This window comes from Miniopterus schreibersii (assembly GCF_964146895.1).
Source record: "Miniopterus schreibersii genome assembly, chromosome: 19".
In the NCBI taxonomy this organism is placed as follows: Eukaryota; Metazoa; Chordata; class Mammalia; order Chiroptera; family Miniopteridae; genus Miniopterus; species Miniopterus schreibersii.
This window is the reverse complement of record NC_138119.1, coordinates 25,690,065-25,705,628: the sequence shown is the minus strand read 5'-3', so window position 1 is coordinate 25,705,628 and position 15,564 is coordinate 25,690,065. Positions and strand designations below refer to the sequence as shown.

Here is a 15,564-nt window from a genome sequence, read left to right as displayed (position 1 = left end):
GTAATGTGGGATTTAAAAACAATAATTGAGTTTTGTACCTTCACGCGGACAGCCCCTGCCTGAACATCCATCACCCCCTGGCAGAGGCAGGTGGCTGTGTCCAGCCTTCCTCAGGGAAGGATGCGCTGATGACAAGCCCTCCTCTACTTAGGGGTCACTCCTCAGGTGACTGCACCTCTCCTCTGCTTCCCACAGCTGCCAACCCTCGCAGCGCCACGACCCCTGGGGGAACTCGGTCTCGAGACCCCAGGACAAACGCCGGCGCCCCGCGGGGCTCGCCGGACACGACGGCGCTGGGGCTTCGGGGGCCGCGCAGCTCCCCCTCCTCCGCTCCCCGCTGGCCCGGGAACCGCGCGGCCAATCAGAGCGCCGCGGAACCCCGGGGAGCAGAGTTCCGAGCGCGGGGCCCGCCCCTCTTTGTTGCGGCGGCCAATGGACGCGTTCGGAACATCGGCGGCTGCCCGGGTGACTCGGTTATATGTCACAGAATAACATTCGAGAATGGGACATGGAATGAGGGGACGGCCGCCGCAGCCCCGCAGCCCCCGCAGTCCCAGGCCCAGCAGCAGCCGCCGCCGCCTTCGCCTCCCCCGCCCCCCGCAGAGGCGCCGCAGCCATGAGGCGGAGCGTCCCGAGGTGAGGTCCCGGTGCCGCGGCGCCCTTCCCGCGTCCCGCCCGCAGCCGGTCCCCCCGGGGGCCTGGCGCTGGAACTCGGGGAGCGGGGGCGGATGGAGCTATTGCCACTGAAGCCGAGCGCGGGGGGCGGGGGTAGCTCCAGGAGGGCTTCCTGGAAGAAACGCGACCGCCTTTGCCAGCCGAGGCTGCTGCTGCGCCCTCGCGCCGACCCCGGGCGCTCACGTGCAGGCACGTTCTTGGCTCGCTCGGCCACATCTGGCGACCAAGCGACATGGGGAGCCTTGCGGGGGACCTCCTGTTCCTTTACGCTGCACGAGCTGCCTCCCCACCCCCCCACCCCCACCCCCCAGTCCACTCCGCGTCCTCCACGCTTCTTTATTTCCCTCCCGGTGTTTAGGTGCGCGTGAAGCTGTGTGCCAAATTTCCAGTCGCCGTTTCGAGGTAATTGCAGGGCTGGAAGCTCCTATTCAGGTCCTTGGAGGGTCTGTCCGCGCGGGGGAGGAGGGGCGGGAGTGACGTGGGGACAGTCTTGAGGCCCCACCACCGCTGGACACGGTTTCTCGGGGTGTCCACTTACCGCGGCGTGTGCTGTGTGTCTCCGCTGATTTCAGGCGCTGCCCGTGAGCCGAGCTCCCGCCGCCGCTCCCCCTTGGCGCGTCCTGCCGCAGCGAGAGGCATGGAGGAGGCGGCCCCCGCGGGGCGCTGATCCCCCCGCGCGCGCCCCCGCGCGCACACGCCCCCTGCCGCCGCCGCCGCCGCCGCGCGACCCCCGCCCCGCCCTCCCGGCCCCGGCCCCACGATGACCGGCTCCGCAGCCGACACTCACCGCTGCCCGCACCCCAAAGGCGCCAAAGGCACACGGTCCCGGAGCAGCCACGCGCGGCCCGTGAGCCTCGCCACCAGCGGGGGCTCGGAGGAGGAGGACAGAGACGGCGGGGTGCTCTTTCACGTGAACAAGAGCGGCTTCCCCATCGACAGCCACACCTGGGAGCGCATGTGGATGCACGTGGCCAAGGTGCACCCCAAGGGGGGAGAAATGGTGGGCGCCATCAGGAATGCCACCTTCTTGGCAAAGGTCAGTGGCTTCCAAGGAGGGGGGTGGGGTGGGCGGTGATGGGACCATTTCGGTCTATACAGAGCAAATAAGAGGCGATTTCCATGATCTGGGTCCTGGTGAAAACTCCCTTCCCTTCTCCAGCCTTCCCCATACCCCGCCCCTTCGCTTAATTGAGATGTTTGTCTTGGAAGCCTTAGAAATGGGGGAGGGGGAGTTGGTGGTCTGGCTGTGCCGAGGTTTCTTTGAATCTCTATCCAAAGTCTATTATTTATTTACTCACCCCCAAGTCCATTCTTCCGCAAGAGCTGTAGCCTCTATGTAGCATCAGCGATGCCAAGAATGCATAGGTCCCCTAGGGATCCCACCCTGCTTTTCCTCTTTGGAGTCTCTTGGTCCTGCCCTCTCCCCCTAGCAAATGATTTATTAGGCCATGAATGAATTTGACTCAACCAGTCAGACTTCTCAGCGTGAATCATTCCTAGACTTTTTGCCAATTTTTTTTTTTTTTTTTTTTATGACAGTGACTTTCACCTCTGAAACTTGAAAACACAGTGAACTGTCTCTTTTCCCAGCTTATCTGAGCTCTAAGAAAAAAAGAAGTTTCGGCCACGGCTTAAAAGGGACTTTCCAGTCTACATGATAAATTAGTCTCAGTGGATAGAGAAAGAGGCTCAGGAGTGGGACTCTTTCTACCTTGGAGAGAAGCCAGTGAGCTGATTGGGTTTGGTGGCCAAGGATAACTTCGCAAGGTGGAGGGAGGGAGATGTGCAGTAGTTGCTATGTGAAACATACCGTGCAAACTGGGGGAGAAATGCTGCCAGAGCCTGGGGGTTTGCAGCATGGCAGATGGTTTCCCTTGCACCCTGGGGACACTGTCATGGCTGAAAAGATTCCTGGGCAGGTCTAGGAATGCCAGACCTGAGACCTGGAAGGCCATCTGGTCAAGTCCCCAACCTGGAGCATCTGGTGACCTGAGCATCTGAGCCCTACAGGCCAGAAAGCTGTCTGTGCCCTTGGGGTAAATGACAGAGTCTGTATGCTTCCTGCTGCAGTCAGTGACAGTGTTTTATTACTCTGCCGGTCAAGGAGCTCTTCACTGCCTGCTTTTAGTGTCAGCTGTAATTACCCTTGCTGAGCCCTCCTTGAGTATGAGAACAACGTTGGTCCTGGCTTGTGGTTTTGACTCAGAATTTGTCCTTACTTAAGTGAGCTTTTCTTTACTTAAGGACGAGCTAGGAGCCCTTAAACCTGGAGGAGAGGTGGCCACAAGGGAACAGGGGCCTGCTCCTACTGTCCCATGCTGCCTTTCTAATTTGGCACCCTCAGTGACAACCCTGCTTCTAATTGTGTCTTCATCCTTCTCCCTATCTTGTATGTGGGACCCCCTTTCTCTATGGGAATCAGGGAATGTTAGTATTGGTGGAGATCAGTCTCCCTTCCTCGTTCTGAAGACCTCCTGAGAACCGAGGCTCAGTGCCTCACAAGGCAGCTGGTCCCAGGCCTGGCCAGATTTGATTGGTGTGAAAATCTTTTCTGAGAATGAGCAGAAATCCTCCTTCTCTCCCCTCAGTCACAAGTCACCCCTGATTCTTGTGTGGCCCTTTGAGCCAGGGCAGCACATGTCAACTTTCTTTGCTACTCACAGCTCCCTAGAATGTCACTACACAGGGCTCTTAGAGTAAGGAAGGGACTGAATTCCAGTCCTGGCTGTGCTACCTCTAGCTTTGTGTGGCCTAGGTCACTCGCTTAAAATCTCTGGTCTCAGTTTTCTCATCTATAAAATAGGAGTAGACCAGACTTCAAGTAAAGTTCTTTCCAGCTCTCAAATCCCACAATGTTATGACCTGTGAGTCTCTGGGTCTTTAATGCTGACCATTGTGACAGCAGAGGTGCACTGAATTATGAGTCTTCAGAACTGTGACATTCTGTCAGTCTGCATCTTCTTCTTTGTCCATAGGTAGCCCCTTTCACCTTTTCTTATGTGTTAGAGTTCCCAGATCAACTCACTCTCCTCTGACTCTTTCTAGGACAATGGCTAGTTTGTCATCAGCCAGTCCCCTAAAATAGGCACATATGAAACACAGTATTCTAAATGTTGCCTGAGCAGCTTAGAACATTAGAACATAGATCACTGCTTTCAGAGACATCCATTATGGTGGCTAAATGCTGTGTTCTTAAAAAACAGCGGTCCCTTTTTTTATAGAGTGGCCACATTGTACTTTTTGTTTTTGAATTCTCACCTGAGGATATGTTTTTGTTGATGTGAGAGAAAGAGGAAGGGAGAGAGAGAAAAACAGTGATGTGAGAAACATCCATCGGTTGCCTCCTGTACATGACCCCACCGGGGATCGAACTTGCAACCTTTTTTGGTGTATGAGATGATGCTCCAATCAACTGAGCCACCTGGCAAGGCCACATTGTACTTTTGTAGTAACTCGAAAGTCTCATGCAAACTTCTGCCAAGCCTGGACAACCCCAGCCTGAATGTGGGTGTTGGCTTTTTGAACCTAAGTGAAGAACATAACATTTCCCTCTCTTATATTGTGTCGTAATGGTTGGTTCTCCGTCCCCAACCCCATCATGGCTTCATCCCCTCCCTGGTCCTGACATTCCTCAAACCATGACTCTTACACAGACCCTAAGATGGGCCAGCTGTAAAAGCTCCTGTTTTTAGGGGCCTCTCCTCTCTGATTCAAGGGCTATTCCTGCACTCAGCTTGGCAGACTTTTCCCTCTGGGGCCAAGTCCTTTGCTCCTTTAACCAAAACAATGTTTTACTGAGGAATTTGTAGAGAAGAGGGGGTAGTGGTAAAAGGGTTGGAGAGTTTCAGGGAGATTAAGTGGATGGAGGGAAGGTGTCAGAGGCCTAAGAGGGGGACTGTATTATACTACCTTTGACTGCAGGACATTCTGTTAGCAGCCATGGTAAGTTCTGCCTGAAGGTCCTGGTGCCTCCTGGGGTGCAGGAGGTGGGGGAGCTCACCTGCTCTGCCATCTTCCTTCTAAATTTTCTACTGAAGGCCTCTCTTCTGTTGGTTGCTGGGTCTGGCATTAACAGTTGAGTAGATGAAGACCAGGGGTTTTCAGGGATAGTGCAAGAAAGCAGCTCAAGGAAGTTGGAAAATGATAGAGGATGGGAAGCTAGGGGCAGAGAGGTAGCTGGCTCAGAAAAGAACAGATGGGCTGTTTCTTGCAGAACCCGTGTCCTTGTGCCTCATTCTCACGTTGATCCCAAATTGGGAAGTAATTCACCTTTAGAGGACTCAGCTTTGCCTGAGTGAAGAAGTGAGAGCCGTGGGGGTGAGACTTCGTTGCAGTCAGGGCTCCACTCCTGCCTCCCACTGGCTCACACAGGCAGCTCCCTCCCTCCCTTGTTCTGCATTCAGAACCATCCGTGTGTCTTTCTTGCTCAGCCCAAGGTTGTGACCCCTGGGCCTCTGTGGCAGGCTACCACCAACAGATTCCCGGCTGCCGCTGATGCAGGGGCCTGGGGCCCATCCTGGACTCATGAGTGATGTTCCTTGCTCTCCTCCAGGAGATTCTCCTGCCCGGTGCCTGCCAAGTGTATTTTTCAGAGCAGGGACAGCAAAAGGCTTTGCTTTGTTTTTGTTCTTTCTTGTTAAAGGATTCCCGGTGCCTGTGGGGGTCTCGCTGCCTCCCTGGCTCCTCTTCTGGCTCCCCCCTTCTCTCCCACATGGTGATGCCGTGGTGATGATATGCACTTGTGTCCATCCCCATGCCTTGTCCTTGCATTCCTCTGACAGGTCATTGCATTGGGAAAGAATGGAGTGAAAGGGAGCCTGTCCACAGAGGCCTGGCCTGTGGTTGGTTTCACCATTCTTGACCAGCCATCTTCCTGTCTACTCCACTTCCTCCTCCTGCCCCCCACCCCTGGCCACAGGCACAGTTTGGGAAGGGTCATTTTGATCTATGCCCTCTAGATTCTGCCTCCATCAGCTGGGCTGTGGCTTGAGGGGGCTGGATGCAGGTGGCAGGAGGTGGGAACCTTGAGGGGAGGGGCCATGGAAAATCGAGGCTGGCATTTCAGGAAATAGGGCAGGAAAATGATATGAGGAGGGACTCTTAGGTCCCCTGTTGGAGAGGAAACAAAAGGAGTGTGCCCTGGCCTTTTCATCAAAGGTTGTTCCCATTTACGTTCCCATAGCACTGTATGGGAGCATCCTCGCCAGCACTGAGTGTCCGCGTTTCAGGGTATCTCTGCTAAATGGAGAGGTGGAAATGACATTCTGCACTGGCTTTAATTTGCATTTCTTAAGTTATTAGTGAGTTTGAATTTTTTCCCCTCAAATATTTATTCACTACTTGCATTAATTTTTTGGTGCAAATTGTGTTTTCATGGCCATTTAAAAAATTGTGGTAAAATATACATAACATATAATTTACCTTTTTAACCATTTTTAAGTGTTCAGTTCTGTGCATTGTTGAGCGTGTAACATCACCACCTTCCATCCCCAAAACCTTTTCTTCTTCCCCAATTATAACTCTGTACCCCTTAAACAGTAACTCCCCCTTCCTCCCTCCCACCCCCAGGCCGGGGCAACCACCCTTCTCCTTTCTGTCTCTATGGCTTTGACAACTCGAGGAACCTCATATAAGAGGAATCGTAAAATATTTGTGACTGGCTTATTTCACTTAGCATAAGGTCTTCAAGGCTCATCCATTTTGTGGCACATGTCAAAATGCCCTTTTTATGGCTGAATGCTATTCCATTGTTTGTACGTACTCCATTTTGTTCATCTGTCCATGGACACTTGGTTTGCTTCCACCTTTTGGGGCCATTTCTTTTCCTTTGAGGCCTAAAAGGTTTTCTTACCACTTTGTGTGAACTCTTCATGGTCCCAAGGGGAAGTGGAGGGTTTCCTTCTCTTTTATTAGAGTGGGAAGACATCTTAGTGATGCTCCCGAGTGTCCCGAGTGCGGATTCTGTTTTCCTGAAAAGTGAAGACATTTCAGGCTTCCCCATTCTCGACCCCTGAAGACACACTTCAGATGAATTCTAAAAACACAGCTAACCCTTCGACACCACCGAGTGCCAAGCCCTGAGCTGCCTGCTTTATACATAGGTCATGTAATCCTCATAACCAGCCCAGAAGGTTCGAAGTAGGTGTTAGTCTCCTATTTTATCAGGAAAGAAACGGAGGCTTAGAGAGGTCATGCAGCTTGACTAGGGTCCACAGCCAGCAAGTGACAGAGCAGGGACTCGAGCCTCGTTGGGCGCGTAATCACACCTGAAGGAGCCCACCTGGTTAATAGTCCATCGTCCAGCGGGGGCATTGTCAGCCCAGGGGCTGGTTGGGAGCAGAGTCCCAGTCTGAGCCCCAGTCAGCTCTCCCAGATGTCGGAGTGAGCTGTAGTCAGATGATATCATCCCTTCAGCAGCCTCAGCCCCTCTCCCCACCACAGCTCTGCTCCCCAGCTGGGATTTGGGGAATGTGGCCACTCGCTCTCAGCAGGGGCTGAGGTAACCAGGCAGCTGTTTTTAAAAGCCCTTGGGCGCCACTGAGCTGCTATTCTGAGGACCGGCTGCCACCCGACTCCCACCCCATGGCCCTGCTCTTGTGGGCCTGTTGGGCTTGCTGGAGTTGAAATAATTTGGTGGTTGGCCCCACGGCTGCCTTGGAACCCAGTCACTCTGGCCACTTCAGGACTGTGGCCAACAGAACCCGCTCTGGGCATCCCTTAGGTGGCCTGTGCTTCTATGGGGCATTTCCCCATGCTTACCAGCTCTTCTATTAAATAGGTACCAAGAGCACTTCTCTGTATAGAAATATGCCCCTGACTTAATAAACTGTGTCATTCACCACCCTTCCTCTCTATGTCCCTCCCCCTTTGTACCTGCTCTAGAGCTGGGAAAACAGCAAGTACTAAGGAGATGTTTGTGCGCATCTCCCATTCTCTCTTTGCTTCTCTGAGGAATTTCTGGCACGTTCTTACACAGAATTCCCAGTTTGGGTAGATCAGTGGATGTTACTGCACAAAAATCAAGGACAAGCCGGACACTTCCTGTTGTTTGTTTAGGGCAGAAGCACAAAGTTACACTTCATCTTTTAAACATGTTTTCATTGATTTTTAAAGCGAGAGGAAGGGAGAGGGAGAGAGAGAGAGAAACATCCATCGGCTGCCTCCTGCACACCCCGCCCCCTATTGGGGATCAAGCCCACAAGCCAGGCATGTGCCCTGACCGGGAATGGAATCAGTGACCTCTCGGCGCTTGGGATGACACTCAGCCAACTGAGACACAACCGCCAGAGCTACATTTCACTTTTTGACAGTGTGTGTGTGTGTGTGGAGGGGGGAACCATGTGAGCAAATGTTCTAGTTGGAGCAGTTGTTCCCAAAATTGACTCTCCAAGACAAGAATGTGATTTGAGTTGATGTGTTGTAATCAAAACGTAGTCCACAGAACAGCTGTGTGTGTGCACACCCTTACATTCACACACACACAGCACCTTGGCTGTCAAGTAGGAAGTCTCAAAGCCAAGAGAAGACAGAGGCACTGAGAGGAAAAGAATGTCAAGTAGCATTTTAAGCAAATGCAGCCTAGGGTATGAGCAACCCCCTACCACTCCCCGCCTCCTGCCACCAGCCTCAGGCCCAAGGCCCATGTGCCCACCAGCTTCACTGTGGGGCCTGAACCCAGGGAGCCAGGGAGAGCTCTGGTGCCCAGCCAGGCTGCCCAGCACTGTCCCCAAGCTGAGGACACCAGCAGCGTCTCTGTCCATCAGCTAAGCTCTAAATCCCCTGGGCCTCCCCTTCCCTGTTTTCTCCCAGGAGGGAACTAATCTGTCCTGAGGCCCCTCCTGCTCCCTCCTAGGCGCTTAGGCCTGGAGGAGCCTCCTCTCTCCTTCCTGCCAGCTGTACTGCCAGGGCCCAGACCCACGTGGGCCGGGTGCCTGTCCCCAACGGCACTGCCCCACCAGAGAGGCCGAGGGTAAGAGACTGAGGAACATATGGGGGGATAAAGCAAAAACCGTCCCTTGCTTCCAAGAAGTGACTGTGTTGGAAGCCCCAGCTTGTTCTCACTCACAGCCTCGTTGGCAGCCTGCGCAGCGCTAAGTGCTGTCTGAGCTCTAAATTCCTGAGAAGAGGCGTTTACCTCCCCCTCTCTCGTCTCTTTCTGCCATTGCTTCTTTCTCTTCCCTGCAGGGCTTGTAGACACTTGATGAGTGTTGACCAAGAGGCAGACTAGGAAATGAAGAGGTGGCTGGGCAGCCCTGAGGGGAAAGGGGCAAGTTGGCTCCTGAGTCAGAGGAGCTGCACTTACCTGGGAAGGTCAAGGCAAGAGGGGACTCTGCTAATCCACTTGGGCCCAGACTCGGGGAAGGGAGGCAATGGGCATTGCAGGGGATGGTGTTGAGGAGAAATGGTGGCCATGGTGCTATGTTGCGTTTCTTCAGGGCACCACTCATCTGCATTCATTGGTGCCCTGGAGTGGCACATAGAATGTGTTACGCCAACCATGCAGCAAAAGGTGTAGCCATGCAGTAAAAATGTGAGGGCTAGTGGGGCACCGCTGTGAACATCCTGGGCCAGGCTCAGTGGGGATGCTACAGGACATGGTCCTTTGCCTCAGTGAGTGGCTGAGGCTCCCTGAGGAGGCTGGCTCTGTTCACACTGACAGCACACACGGCCATAAAGAGTCACTGTCACCCATGGTGGAGTGTGTATACAAGGAATGCAGAGAGGACTTCAGCAAGGGACCGATTGGTGTGGGGAAACTTTGTCCAGGAGGTACCATTTGAACAGGTGACCATGGTAGGGTGACCATCTGCTCCCAGGAGCAGCTCTCAGGTGGCCTCAGCCCTGTGCCTGCCCCCAAGCACTGGGCCCCAGAGCATCTCCTTGATAAAAAAAATCTCTCTCTACTTCTCTGCAGCCTTCAGTACCCCAGGTTCCAAACTACAGGCTGTCGATGACGATCCCTGACTGGCTCCAGGCAATTCAGAACTACATGAAGACACTACAGTATCCTTCCAACCAGGGTCTGAGCAGACCCAGCCAGGGGACGGGCATGGTGATCGCAAGCCTGGTGGCATGTCCTTCCCCAGCTGGTCAGCAAATGCTCTCTAAGGTTGGTGAGGCTGGGCATGGAGGGATGCCCCTATGTGAGAATCTAGGAGTGACAGCAGGATGTAATTGCAGTGATCAGACCCTCCTCCCTTTCAAGCAGGACATGGGCCAGGATGGCAAGAAGGCAGTGAGGCAGAGGTGGCCACCTCACGCCCCCTGCCTCCCATCTCCTTTCTCCCTCTTCTCCTCAGTCGTCTTTCCTCCTCTCTTCCTCTACGGTCTGTCTTTCTCCCCCTTCCCTCTTAGTCTTCTGTACCTTTCCTTTCCTCTCTCCCTTTTGCCTTCATCCTGACTGTTCATAATCTACTGGAGGGCCCACCTGGCACTGCCTTTGGCTCCCCAGGTGGCCCAGACTGGCGGCCTTGCTCCACAGGTGGCCCAGACTGGTGGCCTTGTTTCGTCCCACATGAATGAACGGGGCTCTGGGACGGGGCCCTCTCCCCTCACTTGAGCTTGGAGAGCTGGACCCTGCGGGTCCAGGCTGGGTTCAGACCAGCCAGGCTGTGGTTTTCTCTTCCAGTGCCCTCAGGTTGTTTGCAGTCAGGATTAGATCAGTTCTGAGGGCCCGCGGGAGCAACACGATGTCAGAACAAAGGGCCAGAGGCGGATGGTCCACTGGCTGCTCTGGTGTTTTATCAGGGTTGGGAGTTAGATGGGAGCTGGGCTGGCAGAGGTGTAGGTGAGAGCTACAGGCCGTTTGCCCAAGCAAGTCAGTAGCACCTCAGAGCTACGCCAGCATCAGACTCCCTACAGACCCAGCAGGTTGTCCAGGAGGTCGAGCCTCTGCTGACCTCTGTCCTTCTTCCCTGCAGACCTAGAGCTTAGCAGAAAGGGTTTGACAGGGCACTGACCCCTGTCCCATGTGCCCTGGAAGAGAGCCCTCCTCTCTGTGCTATAGGCAAGAATCTTGCCTGTGGATTTTTGTGACTTCCATGAGGGGATGAATACTACCAGATGAGAATAACACCAATTCTGCTGTTTTGGGGTAGGCAGGTTACTTGATTAGCCTCTCAGTCCCCTCCCACCTTACAGATCATGGCATCTTCCCAGCGGAATCCTGAAGTGATATTAGAGGGAGAAGGTAGCACCAGTCTCCAGGGGTGAGGCGGGCACCTTTAGCCCTGGGAAGACTAGCTGGTGCTGTGCTGATCCCCAAACTGGGACCCCCACATGGGGAGCTTCATGTGGTCCAGAAGCATAAACTCCTTCCAGGGTAGACCTGGACCCCAAGACCTGAGCCTTCCTGGACGTGACTGACTCCTCACAGAACGTTCCAGAAGGCGACGCAAATTAGAATGGCTCCCCACTTCTGTCGAGGACGTGGTCTTCACAGGGATCATTTGACCAGCGAAGAAAGAGAATGAGCCTGGTGGGGACCGCATTGATGGGGTGAATTTGCATTCGTGGGTGAACCCGGCAGCACATCCTCAGCCAAGTTTTTACTGTTGCCCTGGAGGAGCTGCTTTTGCACTTTCCTCTGATGCATTATGATGGTCACTGACCCAGATCACTGACTGCAGAGAGGGCTGGAGAAGGGAAAACACCAGCAGGCTGTGGACTGTGCTCTCTGTCACTTGGCCAGTGGAGCCACCACACAAAGAAAGCAGAGTGTGGCCTCTTTTTTCTGCTTTCTGACCAGACTTTCGCTTAGTTCTTTGGGATTTCCTACTGCTTTGTCCTGAAGGGCGTGACCAGTGCTAGGGTATGGGGACCTCTTGGGCTAGCCGTGATTATAGACATGCTCAGTGGGCAGTGACAATACGGAAGGATAAATCCTGCCTTTCCTCTGACAGCCTCAGAGCTGTGGCAACGGGAGTGCTGATCTTGCATGGGGCTCTGGAAAGAGAGGTGTCACCTGAGCTCTGCTGAAGGTGGACACGATCAGTGAGTCTCTCACCTAAAAGCAGTGTTTACAGAAATTTCCTCCCCAGCTCACTTGCAGGAGCTAATTATTAGGAATTCAGAAAAGATGGCCAGGTGATTTTTCATTTTTATTAAAAAAAAATTTTTTTTTTTACTGATTTCAGAGAGAGGAGGGGGGAGAGAGAAACATCAATGATGAGAGTCATTGATTGACTTGATTGGCTGCCTCCTACACACCACTCTCTGCAGCTGCCTCCACCACGGTAGGGACATACATCTAATCTCATACACCCACCCTGCCCATGTTAATAGCTCATGCTTCATTAGCAATTCCCAATATATACTTTTTCTATGGGGTTTTGTTTGAGGCAGGATAGGGAAATGCACAAAGCAGTGTTTCTTTAGGCTCAGAAAAATCAAGATCCAATCTCAGAGAAGAGAACAGGACATCAGGGAATCTTTGGTCTCATTCAGAATGACCTGAGACCTCTGGGCAACCAGCTAAAATCCCAGGTTGTAGATAATGTTGTCATCTCACATTTAGTGATCAATGTCAAACGTCAGTTGGGGCATAAAATGAAAGTGATGTCTCCCCAGTAAGCTTTGCTGCAGTCGATTCCATCCATTCCTTCCATCATTTATTCATCCATCTACCTGTCCATCTATCCATCCATCCATCCATCCATCCGCCCACCCACCCACCCGCCCACCCACCTACCCACCCACCCACCTACCCTTCTACCTAGCCAGCCAGCCAGCCAGCCAGCCAGCCAGCCATCTTTCCAACCATCCATCCATCCATCCATCCATCCATCCATCCATCCATCCATCCATCCATCCATCCATTACATTTATCTTTTCTTCTTTCCTTTCATCCATTCACTCACCCATCCATCCACCCTCCCGCCCTTCCATCCATGAAACCATCTGTCCATCCATTTGTCCACCCATCCATTCACTTATTCCTCACTCATTTAATAATATTTGCTAACTGGAATATGTTGGGCTTGTGCTGGGCTTTATGGTTGATATATGATAAATAAATGGTCCCAACTCTCAAAGAGCTTGTAGTCTAGTAGATGAATTAAGACATGTATTCAGCTAACCAGGATACAGAGCAGATTAACTATGGCTATTCTAAAGGCCCAAAGTGCTTTGGGGCCTAAGTTAGAAGTTAGATTTCCAGGCAGGACAGTGAGGAGTTAGAGGATGTTGACTACCTTCTGGCTACTGGACACCTTCTGGAAAGCCCTTATTTCCTCATGTCATTGAGAAATCAATGCATAGCTCCCTCTGCTGGATTCCTGGGACCTTTTGAGTTTTCTCTTACTTTCCCTTTACATACTTCACACAGATACAATCACACAGGGACCCAGTTCTTTGAAATTAGAAAAATGAGACCACTGAGTGGGTAAGTGGTGCATGATCTGTGGGCCAGGTGACCTCTTTCCTACCCAAGAGCTGCTTATTCCCTCTACCACCTTCTATTCCTGTATCCCAGTGCTCAATATCCTAGTCTGTAAGGGGTGGAGATGGGGGGTGCCCCAGGGCCGTGTTGGGGGTGGGGCTGGGGTCTGGGCCACTCTGCTGACAGCTAAGCTCAGTGGTAGAGAATAACTTGTTCAGGGGGTGGGGGAAGCCTATGAAACTTGTTTCATGTGGCCTCCTTTATTGGCTCTATGTAATGCCCCTAGTCCTGGGGCAATGGGAGGATGTTATGGATATGGGCACTAACATCCAGGAACTAGCTCTTGGAGAGAGGAGTGGAGAATTTAGGATTTTGTTTCTGCCAAGTGCAGATGTGCTTTGGCGTTCTCCCCTTTCCCTCTGGATTCCTGCATGGCGCCTAGTGTGGAGACAGGCATGCTGATGGATTGGAAGACAGACCAGCTGCATCATTAAATAAGTCCTGAGACCTTTTGCTGTGCTCTATCCTACAGGTTAATGGAAACAGCGAAAGAAATGACTCGCGAGTCCTTGCCTATTAAATGCCTTGAAGCTGTCATCCTGGGCATGTATCCTTTACGTCACGTTTGCTTTAGTTTACGCCATAGATGGTGGCCTCACTATGGAGCCGGTTGTGTCTTTAACGTCTTAGAGCCACAGAAGTGATGGCCATTGTCTCCTTGGAGGAAAGTATCAAGCTCCCCTGATGTTTCTCTTTAGCGCCCACTCTCTGGAGTTGAACCAAATCAGAGTTTGGCTCCTTGGACCATCATCAGTGTAACCCATTAGCTAAAGCCTGCATCGGGGCCAGCTCTCAGGCCAGCATCACTAGTCGCAAGGAGAATGCTAACTTGGAGGGACTAGAGAGAGAGTGTGCGTCATTGTTTTTTGCATTCCTCTGGCATTGCAACAGGAAAGGCCCTACTCAAGGGGAAATGAGGTCCTCCAAACCCAACTCCGGGGAAGATTCTAAGAGTGGATTGTGAAGGAGACCGTGTAATGGTATAGTGTCCTGACTCTACAGAACATGGAGCCGTAACGAAGGTCTGGTGTCTCCCATGCTTTCTGTTCCATTTCCCACTAGACCCCTGACTCCTTAGCTCAGTATGGTCCAGAAAACCGATGGCACTGTTAGTGGCAGTGGCAGCAGAACATGCTCTGGCAGAAGAGCAAAGAAACCCCCAGTCCTTTGGGGTGATGGCTAGAAAGGATGGCGACCAAGAGAACAGGGCAAGACATGGGCTTGAGAGATGGTCCCAAGTAAGGCCAGTTAGGTCCTTGGGCGCTGGCCTGAGAAGTGTGACCTTTTTCAGAAAGGCATAGGTGGCCCTGGTAAAAGCTCTAGAGCAGAGGTGTGACATGATCAGGGGTGTGTCTCGGAGAGGTCATTCTTAGGGCAGATTAAAGGGCAGACTGGAGAGGGCTGGGGCTGGATCTGCAGAGCCAGGTAGGAGCTGTTGCATGAGGGAAATGGTCCTGGCAATGGGAATGGATTTGAACGACAGTGTCAAGAGATATGAAGGAGGTAGAATTTACAAGTCTTGGAGGCCAGCTGGGTGTAGAAGTTGATGAGGAAGGGATCAACAAATGCAGGTTTCTGGATTAAGTGACTGTGCAGGATGGGCTGGAGGGGTGAGAATGACAGAAAGGTGAGACAATTCACAGATGTGAACTAAGCAGCAGTGAAGGCGACGGATGGTGTTGGGGTGTCATTGACACCACTTGTGGACTGATTAGCTGTGAGGAGTTAGAGGAGACAGAGGCAGTGACTCCACATTTCTAGCTTGGAAAGTTGGGTGATGGGATAACACTGCAACAGTCCAAGGGCATGACTTAAAAAGGAAGATCAGATTTATGGGGAGCTGGGCGCAGATTTCGACGTGTTGGATTTGAGCTGCCTGTGGGATGTCGGGTGGGATATTTGGAGTGTGGAGCGCAAGAGGGGCTCTGCACTGGAAATACCAATTTGGGAGCTGTGTGTTTAGGGGGTGGCAGATGCTGTTCCTGGATAAGAGAAAAAGCTCCAGGATGAAATTTCACTACTTTTTGGTCTAGTTGACACAAAGAGCCCATAAAGGACAGCTCGAGAGGTGGAAGGAAAACCGGGAAGGAGATATAGAAATCATCAGAAGGATGGGTGGCTCAGAATCAGACTGGGGACAGTGAGGCAGGCCCCGTCTGCTTTCTGGTCTCCTGGACATTTTTATGGAAAGGGGACTTTCTGCCCCTCGGCAGCCTGCAGAGCACTGGCAGGCCTGATCTGAAACAAGAATGTTCACAGGTGCCCGGGCTGACATTTCAAAAGTGGAAACTTGAGCCTTACTGAAGCCCCTTCCCAACCCCCTGTCAGATTTTCCTCCCTGCTCCTCACAGAGATGAAATGGGTGCTTAGGGAGCCCAGCAGGAGGGCAGGACCTGGATAGGTGTGGGCAGCAGATGGCTCAGGGCCCCTGCTCCTTCGGTGGCAGGAGT

At 52.7% G+C, this 15,564-nt stretch overlaps 2 protein-coding genes across 6 annotated transcripts in view; one reads left to right on the top strand and one right to left on the bottom strand.

Annotated features, from left to right (window-relative positions):
* The window catches only part of SPATA45 (spermatogenesis associated 45), a 62,665-nt gene extending 61,367 nt beyond the window's left edge, over nt 1-1,298 (bottom strand). For all 4 annotated transcript variants that reach the window (XM_081121806.1, XM_081121802.1, XM_081121804.1 and 1 more), the window contains exon 1: nt 1,214-1,298. The gene's annotated coding sequence lies outside the window, so the exon portion shown is untranslated. The remainder of the gene's footprint in view (nt 1-1,213) is intronic.
* A 110-nt stretch (nt 1,299-1,408) lies between these two features.
* VASH2 (vasohibin 2) overlaps nt 1,409-15,564 on the top strand; it is a 32,055-nt gene continuing 17,899 nt past the window's right edge. The window contains exons 1-4 of one of the 2 annotated variants that reach the window (XM_081121787.1): nt 1,409-1,711; nt 9,590-9,678; nt 13,001-13,057; nt 13,587-13,661. In XM_081121787.1, the coding sequence (XP_080977913.1) occupies nt 1,436-1,711; nt 9,590-9,678; nt 13,001-13,057; nt 13,587-13,661 (497 nt within the window). In that variant the 5' untranslated portion in view covers nt 1,409-1,435. The remainder of the gene's footprint in view (nt 1,712-9,589; nt 9,679-13,000; nt 13,058-13,586; nt 13,662-15,564) is intronic. The other variant, XM_081121788.1, reaches the window with a different exon arrangement.